An 11583-nucleotide genomic window follows, 5' to 3' on the forward strand; every position below is an offset into this window, starting at 1 on the left:
CCTTTCAAACGTCAGGGGCCAGAGGAAGCACCTACCAGGGAAAAGCAGAAAAAAATGCTAAAAAAGGACTCATGAAGTAAGAAATATCCCCAGGAATAAATTAGTAGGTTTATTAGGTTATAGCTGCTGTTCAGTTTGCCTAAGAATGCTGCTGGGAATGAGATCTAAAAAATGGTTACTAAAAATCTAATAACTCACTTCTCTGTGCGTCTAATTTCCCTCTAGAGCAAGACTTTAACTATGTTCATTATGGTGAACCCCCAAAGGTTCTTTGCTAAGAGAAAGAAGGATATTGTACTTTTTTTTTTTTTTTTTGCTCTTTAGCAGCTAGGCACCCCATCTTCAAATGCCAACCCAGCCCATCTCCCAGACGGGCAATGTGAGAGCAGGCTCCTCCCATTCGCACAGTTGCCAACTTACCTTCCGATTCACTCACACACCAGCTGTGTGTTTTCGTAGCCTGCAACTCCGTGTACAGACAGAGGCTGAACACCTGACAAAATTCCACATCCCCTACCCGCTTCACGCTGCTAAGACACCTTAAAGAAGCTAATAACAGGGGGCCAGCAGGTGGTGTGGTGGCTAAGGGTGCTGGACTCCCACATGGCCAATCAAGGTTCGAGTCTCGGACCTGGTGACTTGCCCTCTCTGTCTCTCTCTGGTCAAAATTGAAAAAGAAAGATAATAAAGAAATAATTCTTTACAAAAAAAAAAAAAAAAAGAAGAAGAAGAAAAAGAAAAAGCTAATGACGTTATTTGTAGGCAGAGCAATGCTACCTTTTAAAGAGCTATGCTCCTAAGTTAATGAATAAAATAATCTTATGCTTAGAGAAAAACGTCAATGGATAACCAAGCCCATTCGATTGGAGAAGCTGTCTTGAGGCATTCCACCTTACAAGATAGGTCTGGTGAGTGTTCTGTTGGCAGGAAACATCATGATGTATTCTTTTTTCTATGTTGTTCTATGCCAAAACGCGTCATGACTTTTCTGACAACTCAATCCAGTTTTCAGGCTAAAATGACTTCCAGTGAAATTAAGAACACCCTCTAACCCACAGTTAAAGTTAAGTCTCAGCTCGGTTCAAGAGACCACATCAAGAGAACGTGGGCGTCAAAAGAAAAACAAAAATTCACTCATGACATTAAGCAAAATTGACAAAAGGAAACGTTGCATCTGGCTCCCTTTCCACTGTCACTTAGACAGGGTCAGGAGAGCCCAGCGGGAGGGCAGACAGGCCGTGAAGCCTGAGGGAGCTCATCGGTTGTCAAGATCTGCAAGGGTTGCTCCTCCTTGACGGGGTAGGACGGCCATCCTCTGCAGCCTGAACCGAGCTGCAGCCCAGCACCTGCAAGAGGCTGGGCCGCTGCCCCACACACCCTGGCCTGGGTCAGCAGCATGCAGAGTCGTGCACGTGAGGCAGGAGCTGGTCTCAGCACAGACCATGAGAACAAGCCATTCATCAGGGGAGCGACATCATATGTTGTAACTGCTCCCTTCAGGTCAACAGGCACCATCGCACAGGGTCTGTTAGAATTTCTCTCCCTTGGGGAGTTCAAGCAACTCCCATGTCAATGCAAATAGGAGATTTCTCATCCGTAGGATTGCAATTCGCCCACGGCAGCTGCCAAACACAAGAAAAGAGAAGTGGCAGGCATGCATGGAGCCGATTTTGTCTCTGCGGGCAATTCTTCCATTTTAGAATTTGTTTCCTCTTAAAGAGACGAGCAAGTTACAAATATAATTATGGTATTTCTGAACAAGCGATAACACCAGCCATGGATGCGCTGACGGAGGACTAACTGCTGGCTTACCTCTGGCTCTGGCTGTAAGGTCTGTTCATCTTCGGCGGAGTTGGGTAAAATTGCCCAGGGTATGTTGGCACTGGCTGAGGGCAAAGAGCCAAGTGTCCCATTTTTCAGCTGCTCTGTGGAATGTGACTTGGGCCCGTGCCATCCCAGGATGTTCTCTGAAATAAAGACCTAGAATGATGCCAAGTCTTTTCTAAATGAAACATTCATAGCTCAAGAAATATCTGGACCTCAATGACCGTGACGACACCTACAGAAAACGGGCCCGGTGGGATACCCGGCAGGGCTGGACTGGAATGGCGTACCAAGTACAGATTCTCATTATTCACATCTGCACAGCCTTCTGTATAATATCAGAATCAGAACCCACACAGGTTGCTTTTCTCCTCAACCTTGGACAAAAAACAACTCCTATTGTACCAAAGTCAGATAAAAGTGTTTTTCTTACTATTTTTTTAACCTTCAACAAATATTTTTAGGGCCATCCCCGGGAGCCCGTCTACTATGGTTTGAATCCTGGCCCTGGAGGCTTGAAAAACACACCACGCGTGTGTGTGTGCATGTTCAAAGTCCAAACCAATACTAGCTGTTTGAGTTAGGAGCATCACGCACGCTAGGCTTGAAAAACACAGCAGGCATGTGTGTATGCATGCCCCAAATCCCAAGAGGATGAAAAAAATGGAGAAGGGATTGCAATGTGACTATGCCCCATGAGGGGATGTATTCTCCCCTTCTTATCTGTTTTTCTCTTGTGAGCACATGTGCCCTCGTTCAATTAAAACACTGGGTTGCTGGAAAAATCATGACACGTTTTTGCATAGAAAAACAAAGAAAAATACATTATGATTTTTCTGATAACCCAATAATAAATAAATATTTACAATCAAAATCAAAATCAGGGACCAGTAAGTGGTGTGGAAGCTAAGGTGGCTGGGTCCCACATGGCCAATCCCACAGTTCAAGTCCTAGAACTGATGGTTCGAAAATCATTCTGGCGCATGTACGTATGTGCATGCCCAAAATCCCAAGGAGAAAGGAGGAGAAAGGATTGTGGTATGGCCATTCCTCCTGCTGGGTGATTTCTCATTCCCCACCCCCATCTCTCTCTGGTGAACACACCTGCTATACAGCAAAAACAAAACAAAACAAACCAACAAACTATTCCAGCCAGATTTTATCAAAAATAATGACTCAAAACGTGCTTTCAATGCCAATTAACATAATTAACAGCTCAGAACATATGACCACACTATGATCATACTTAAGGGTCACGTAGTCACGTAGCATTACAGAATAGTTTTATCTGCTTAGGGGATAAGAAGAGGGTTTCTTTACCTCCAGAAAATTCTGCTATTACAATGATGAGATCTCAAATTCAAGCTGATTTATACTCTGTGATTCTGTTCCCAGCCTAAGAGCAGGATCAATGATAAAAAATAAAAGACTAGCTACAGCAGAGACTGACTCAAGTGAATTAGACTCAGTCTTTCAGGGATTCAGATGTTCCAGCCATAAAGTAATCACGCCCATCAGCCTTTCCACTAGAATTACTCAAGGAAGACTCTACATTTATTTATTTATTTATGTTTGGAGAGCTTTTTGCTATAGGACACGTGCACTCACCAGAAAGACAGAAAGACCAAGAGAGACAGAGAGACAGAAAGCGAGAAATCACCCCCCAGCGAGGATGGCCATGTCGCAATCCCTTCTCCTCCATTCTCCTCTTGGGGTCTTGGGCATGCATGCACACATGCCTGGTGTGAGTTTAAGCCACCAGGTCTGGGACTCGAACCGTGGTCAATTACATGAGAGTCCAGCGACATAGCCATTACGCCAACTGCTGGTCCCTCTATGACCTTTTAATACCCTGGGGAAATCTGGTTGATAGAAGCTAAATAACAGAGACAGATGAAGGGATATACATATGTGCATGCACAAGTGTTACTGTGTGCAATACGCACACATGTGTATGTACCATGTGCCCTATAGCAAAAAAGCATGTTCTTTCTCTCTCTCACCAGCAAGAGGCAGAGAGGAGAAAGGGGGCAGGGGTGAGAAATCACCCCCAGGGTGGATGGCCGTGCTGCGATCCCTTCTCCTCCCTTCTCTTCTCAGGATTTGGGGGACCCATGTACATGTACCCAGCATATTTTCCAGTCTTTCAGGTCTGGGATTTGAAGCACAGCTGGCCACATGGGATGCTGCCGCCTTAACCACCACATGACAAGCTAGCCCAAAAGCTTCAAGTGGCTCCTCATTGCAACTGGACTGAAACTTAAACTGCCTGGCTTCCTCTAGAGCCCAGCAACCGGATCAGTCTGGTTTCGTTCTCTCCCTGCTGCTTGCTACGCTCAAGTCATGCTGATGTTTTTTCCATTCCTCAAATGAGCTCATTTCATCACAGTCTTAGAGCCTTGGTGCACCCTGTTCCTTCTTCCTCCAGCCCTTCTCCATGGAGAGAAGACATCTTCTATACCAATCCAGGCATCAGCTAAACATCACTTGTGCAGAGAAGCCTTCTGGGACCTCCCAAGCCAAAGCAGGGCCCCCCAAAACTCCCTATCACTCTGACCGCTGTTATCACAGGACTTGACCGTACTCTCTGAACACATCGGTGCACTCAGGTACTTACTGGTTTTCTCTTCTCCCTAGAGCGTCAGCCCCTTTAGGGCACAGAGGACACCGTTCTTTGCTGTGGTTTGAACATGTCTCCCAGAAATTCATGTGTTGGGGCTTGATCACACTGACCATATCTTAAAAGTATTGGGTGAAAACTTACTTCCTTCATGGTGTTCCAGGGTGGGGTCTAGGAGGCAGTGATTGGTTCATAGCGATCATAAAAGGGAGGCAACAGTCTCATGAACAGATTGATAGATATCTCGCGAGATGCAATGAGTTTGAGCTCTCACGAAGAGGGGTTCGTCCTCACAAGAGCTGGTTATTATAAAAGAGGCCAGGATCTCTTCCTCTGCATGTACCTGCCATCCTCTGTGCTGCTGACAATGTTGTAGACCTGAGACTTTGAACTTCCCAGCCTCCAGAATTATGAGTTTGTAAATAAACCAGTATCTTCTTTATAAAATCACCTAGCCTTAAGGATTTCTGTTAGCAACATAAAAACCATCTAAGCTACCCTTGCTCAGGGCTGGATCCCCAGAATCTGAAACATGATCTGACAAAGAGTACATGCTCAAGATATATGTGCTGAGTGAGTGAATGAATGGATGTCAAGATATTCAGAGACAGCAAATCTCAACAGTGAGTTTCATAAGCTCCTAAAAATTCAAAATTTAAAATGGCCACAAGAGAGGCAAAAGGTATGAGTGTTGTGGCCAGGAGCTGGAGAGTGTGTGGGAGCCAATGGGCAGCTACTATTTACCAGGTATGGGGCGCCAGTTCTACAACACGAGAAGAGTTTCAAAGATTAGTCATACAACAACGTGAATGTATTTGACACTACTGAGTGTACACATAAAGACAGTTAAAATGATAAACTTTATGTTACGTATATTTTACCACAGTTTAAAAAAGTGGCAAAAAGGCTTTGGTTTAATGTCATTTTTTTAAAAGGTGAAAACCCACAACATTAAAACCAAAGGCTGAAGAGGTGCTAACACCAGACCTTGAGAGATGACCATAAACGATAAGGCAAATGGAGCTGGACTAAGAAAACCATCCCAGGATTTGAAACACCAGAACCTTTCATAAGAGAGGTGGACAGACACTTCTTACTTGTCCTGCTGACTGACTCCTGCTTCAGAGACCTGGGCATTTTTAAAATTACACAAATAATAAATGTCCTTTAAGAGTTATTTAGGAAATCTTAATAAGCAAAGGAAAAAATTAGATCTGCTTGCCAAGGCAATCAAGACAGTGTTCTCTCCTTTACTCTCACACCTCAGCTCTGCCTCTTCCTCTCCTCCACACCACCATCACCCAATGATGATAACTCAGGACACAAGAAAGGCAGGGAGTCTGACTGAGCAGTGGTACACAGTATCCTGTGATAGACAAATAAAAGTAGCAATGCATGCTGGGGAGTGTAGTTTTCTGTGTACTCCATGGATTCAGAATACTAAAGAACGCAAAGGTAAGGCTAGGAGAAAAACCCACCTCAGGTCAGCCCAGCTGCTCTAAAACATGACTATGGATTGGCCAGGCTACTATAGCACAGTAGAACCTAAGTGCTTGGAAGGCTGGAGGCCATGGGTTTAGATCCCCAGGTCAATGTGAAAACACGTTGGACATGTATGTGAGTGCCTAGAATCCTGAGAAGCTGGAGGGCAGGGGAAAGGGTGTCATGGATGGACAAGACCCTGTGGAGTGTGCCGTGCTTCTTTCTTTCTCTCTTTCTCATGCATGCATAATTACAAAAAAATTTTTTAATTAAAAAAAAGAGTATGGATTTAAGAATCCAGCTCAACCCATCTTATTTGAAGATGAAGAAGAAAAATGTTAACATAAAGTGAGTAAAAAGGATTCTACAGTAGTCCCTCCATAGCCACAGCTCAGTTTTCTGCCATCTCAGTTATTCAGGATCAATTGCAGTTCAAAAATAGGCAATCGTGAGACCAGCAGTTGGCATAATGGCTATGTCGCTAGACTCCCATGTAGTCGACCGCAGTTCGAGTCCCAGACCCAGTGGCTTAAACTCACACTAGGCGTGTGTGCGTGTGTGCCCAAGATCCCGAGAGAAGAATGGAGGAGAAGGGACTGCAGTGTGGCCATCCCTCCTGGGGGGTGATTTCTCACTTTCTGTCACTCTGTCTCTCTCTGTCTTCGTGGTGAGCTCACATGCCCTATAGCAAAAAATCTCTCCAAAAAAAAAATAATAAATAAGCAATTGTGGCTAGTATGATATGATCTTTTGAGAGAGAGCTGGATGGTGGCACAAGAAAACACGGTGTTCTGGAAGGCAACTCCACAGGGAAGGGTTCCCAGTAAAAGAATGCCAACATACTCTTGCCTGGGATCTCAGGGGGACTGAAGGTCGCCAGAGGGTCACAGTGTCGGGACCCTATTGGGGATGCTATCCCTCTCTCTCAATTACGGAGGAAATAATTTTTTAAAGACATTTTGAGAAAGATCACATCCACATAACTTTTATTAAGTATATTGTTGTAAGTGTTCTTTTCTTAATTTTTTTTATAGATATATATTTCTCGGGCACTTGCCAGAGATAGAGCAGAGACAGCCAGAGAGAGAGGGAGGGAAAATGAGAAAGCACACACCAGGGGTATGTTCATGCTATAGTTCCTTCTCCTCCATCCTCTTCTAGGGATTTGTGGCATGCACATACATGCACCTGGCATGATTTTCTAGCCACCAAGCCAGGGTCTCAAACTACACAGGTCGGCTATGTAAGATCCAGCCACCTTGACCTGCATGCCATCTGCTGGCTCGATTGCCCTTTTTTATTATTAGTTTTTGTCATTAGTGTCTTACTGTGTCTAATTTATAAATTAAGCTTTATGCAGATATTTTATGCAAAGACTTTGCAAAACATATGCAAACTTTATGTAAAAACATAGTATATATAAGATTTGATACTACCTACAGTTTCAGACATCCACCAGGGGCTGGGAACATATCCCCTATGCATAAGGAGGCAGGGATCTTCGGTACAGAGATAAAATATATATAGTATTCAAGATGGCTTAGAAGGCCTGTGTCACTGAAATAGCTAACAGACAATGCCAGAGAACACCACAGAGATGCAGCACTTGTGCAAGACAGGATAAAGCAGTCTCTACGCAACAAGAACAGAAGTCAGAAAAAGAAAACAGGCTGAGGTGAAGAGGAGATGGATGCCTCAGGAAGAATGAGGTAACCGAAACAGTATTCATAGAATTAAAATGAATACTGATGGGCCAGCATGTGGCATGGTAGTTAAAGTCCTGGATCCCACATGGCCAACTGTGCAGTCCAAGTCCTAGACCCAACAGCTTGAAAATCACATCCAGCAGGTATGCATGCCTGCCCCAAATCCTGAGAAGAATGAAAAAAGAAAGGACTATAGTCCCTCAAGGGGTGATTTCTCACATTCCCTCTCGCTTGTTCTCTTGTGAGTACTTGTACCCTATGGCAAAAAAATCTTTTAAAAAAGAAAAAGAGAAAGAACACTGACACCAGGAAAAAGTAGAATTAATACTACAGAAAGACAAATAATAGAATGTTCAGAAGTTCTACCAGCTGTCACTTCAAAGGACACAGATGACAATCGCAAGACAGAAGATGCTGAGTAGACAGAGGCTGTGTTCCTGAAAGACAGGCCAGATCAACAGACAGTGATGAAAGTGAAGAAGTCCTGAGCTGAGCAGAGAGCTGGGGAACTGCTGAGAGGAACAAGCACATTCCTGCAAAATCAGTATAGAAAAAGCTCAGATTGAGACACAGTTTGGTGATGTTTTATTTGTTCTTTTACTATGGAGATTGAAAACACATATAAAGTAGACAGAATAGAATACAGAGTCCTTAGCTCGTGAAATTTGACAACATTTTTAAATAAAAATCAAGACAAAAATTTTCCAGTTATCTAGGCAGGAAAATTAGGCTTGCCCTAAGGGAGAAAAATTAGGTGAGTCTTAAATTTTGCTACAGCACTAAATGCCTGAAGATGAACAGATGAACAGAAGAATGCAAATAACAGTTTACAGATTTGGAGTTTGGCGGGAAGCCAGGGAATACTGTTCATCTCCAGACAAATGATCTTTCCTCTGCTAAAAATAGCCAACATTCATTGAGCTCTTGCTAGAGGCCAAGGACTACAGTACAGATTTTCTGTGTATTAACTCATCTGATCCTAACAGGGATCCCATGAGGGAGGTATGACCACTATGTCCATGACAGACAAAGAAACAGAGGCATAAAATACTCTAGTAAGTGGCGGAATCAAGATTAGAGCCAAGGCAGCCTCTCTCTGGAGCCCTTACTCTTACACTCTACCCTACGTTCCCTCTCAGTAACACTACAGACTCAGAAAATAATTCTACCTTCTTGGGTAGAAAACTAATTGAAGACATTAACCAATATGCAGAGAAAAGAAGCCGAGTGAGAAACTCCAGAATGAGACAGTACTAAAAGACTTCTAGAGCTCTATGAACGCAGTTACACACAAGGCTGAGCTGGCCAGGACTCCAGTCAAGCAAACGGTAACACATGCCTTGGGCAAAAAATGTAAGGAAGCATAAAGAAACTGGATAGGCAAGATATGTGCTATTTTTTAATGATCGAAACTTGTGGGAGAGGGACCAGCAGTTAGCATAATGGCTATGTCGCTGAACTCCCATGTAGCCGACCATGGTTCAAGTCCCGGACCCGGTGGCTTAAATTCACGCTGGGCACATGTGCGTGCGTGCCCAAGATCCCGGGAGGAGAATGGAGAAGGGATTGTGGCATGGCCATCCTCCCTGGGGGGTGATTTTTCGCTTTCTATCTCTCTGTCTCTCTCTGTCTTTCTGGTGAGCCCATGTGTCCTATAGCAAAAATCTCTCCAAAAAAAAAAAAAGAAAGAAAGAAGAGAAAAATGTGGGAGAAAGGGTGAGAGAGAGCGGGGGGTGTAAGGGGGAGTTTTTCCAGACAGCGTCTTGCTATGTCACAAATCTCTGTTACAATTTCCAGTTAGAACCACAGGCAATGCATTTTTTTAATCAAAATGAATGCAATATAGAGACAGGAAAATAGGAAGAAAGTGAGGAAGGAAAAGGAAAGAATGAAGAAATGCCTATCTGTTGGGACTCAGCTTTACTTGCCTTATCCTACTCCCTACCCTATTGGATCCCGTCTGCTATGGACTGAATGTTCTTTGTTGAAGTCCCAACCTCCTATGTGACAGAATTTGGAGACAGGTCCATTATAGAAGTAAATAAGGTTAAATAAGATCATAAAGGTAGGACCTTGGATTCATGTCATTAAAACATCTTTTGATTTTAAACATTCATTAAAGTATCATTTATTTTAATTACTTTGGATTTGGCAGTCCCTTAAACACTGCTCTCAAGGCTCTATCCTCATTTACCTTATCCTAATCCCAGCCCTGCAACTGACAGTAAATAACTTTTCTAAAAATAGTTGTTCAGCTGAGTATCAGAGTCAAAATGATTTTAAAAGACAATCAGTCATCATCTTACCCAATACCTATTCAGACCCAAGAAATAAACTAAAGCAATGCAGGCAAGGAAAGACTGGAATTATATATTCAAAACATTAAAAGAAAAACACTTTAAATCAAGAATATTATACCCGGTAAGATTATTCTTCAAATGGGAAGAATCAATAAAATCATTCTCAGATAAACAAAAACTGAAAGAGTTCATCAACACTAGACCAGCTCTTTAAGAAGTACTCAGGGTATTGATAATAACATTGAATGTTAATGAATTAAATTCTCTAAGTAAAGACACAGACTGGCTGAATAGATAAAAACAAAAACAAATAAACAAAAAACCAGGACTTTTCTATATGCTGCATGCAAGAAATATACCTCACTGATAAAGACATATATAGGGGCCAGCAGGTGATATGGTGGTTAAGTGCACTGGACTCCCACATGGCTGACCACAGTTTGAGTCCCAGACCTGGAGGCTTTCTCTCTCTCTCTCTCTCTCTCTTTCTCTCCCCCCTCCCTCCCCCCTCCTCTCTCCCTCTCTGGTCAAAAATAAATAAAGTTAAATAAAGTAATTCTTTAAAAAAAGAAAAGACATACACAGACTAAGAGTGAAAGGTTGTAAAAAGATATTCCATGCAAATGAAAACTAAAAAAAGGGCTGGAGTCCTGATACTAATAGCAGACAAAACTGACTTCAAGAGTAAGAGACAAAGAAGGGCACTATATAGTATTAAAAGGGCTAGTTCACCGAGAAGATATAACACTTATCTATATCTACAGATCCAATCCGAGACACTTAAATACTTCAAAGAAAGGCCACTTGATATAAAAGGAGAGATAGACTGCAACACAGTAATGGTTGGAGATCTCAGTACCCCACTGTCTCCTCTGAACAGATCATCTAGACAAAAAGAGAGAGAGAAAGATGCAAGATCTAAATGACACTACAAATGAAGTGGACTTGACAGATATCTATAGAACATTTCATGTAACAACCAAAATACACATTTTTCTCACTTTCACATGGAACAGTTTTGAAGATTAACCACATAATAGGGCACAAAACAAACCTTTACAAATTCTAATGCATAGAAACTATATATTCAGCATCTTTTCTGACAACGATGAATCAAACTTGAAATCAACTACAGAAGAACCCTCAAAAATATATATGCACACAGAAAGTGAACAACCTACTCTGAATGACTTCACAACCACTGAAGAAATTAAGACTGAAATAGAAAGACTCACTGAAACCAACAATAATGAACAAACAACTTTTATAACCTATGGGACACAGCAAAAGCAATCACATGAGGGAAGTTCATAGCAATTAGTACCCACGAACTGAGAGGGGAATAGAAAGGCAGCAAATAGACAACCTAAGGACACATTTCAGGGAACTGGAAAAGCAACAACAAAAATATTTTAATGGCGGCAGGAGGCGGGCGGGCGCCAAGGCTGCATCCGACCGAGGGACGTCGCGGGCCCTTCCGGGCTGTGCGTGTCCCCCCTGGGACCCTGCTAAGCCGGCGGCGGCAGGAGGCGGGCGGGCGCCAAGGCTGCATCCGACCGAGGGACGTCGCGGGCCCTTCCGGGCTGTGCGTGTCCCCCCTGGGACCCTGCTAAGCCGGCGGCGGCAGGAGGCGGGCGGGCGCCAAGGCTGC

General features: G+C 43.2%; 1 protein-coding gene across 1 annotated transcript in view; it reads right to left on the reverse strand.

Annotated features, from left to right (window-relative positions):
• OSBPL10 (oxysterol binding protein like 10) overlaps positions 1 to 11583 on the reverse strand; it is a gene marked incomplete in the record, with an annotated part of 330123 nt that overhangs the window by 48668 nt on the left and 269872 nt on the right. The window contains 1 exon segment of the mRNA XM_027775946.1: positions 1813 to 1967. Within this exon segment, the coding sequence (XP_027631747.1) occupies positions 1813 to 1967 (155 nt within the window).

The sequence above is a fragment of the Tupaia chinensis genome, unplaced genomic scaffold (assembly GCF_000334495.1).
Source record: "Tupaia chinensis unplaced genomic scaffold, TupChi_1.0 Scaffold000617_2, whole genome shotgun sequence".
Classification (NCBI taxonomy): domain Eukaryota; kingdom Metazoa; phylum Chordata; class Mammalia; order Scandentia; family Tupaiidae; genus Tupaia; species Tupaia belangeri.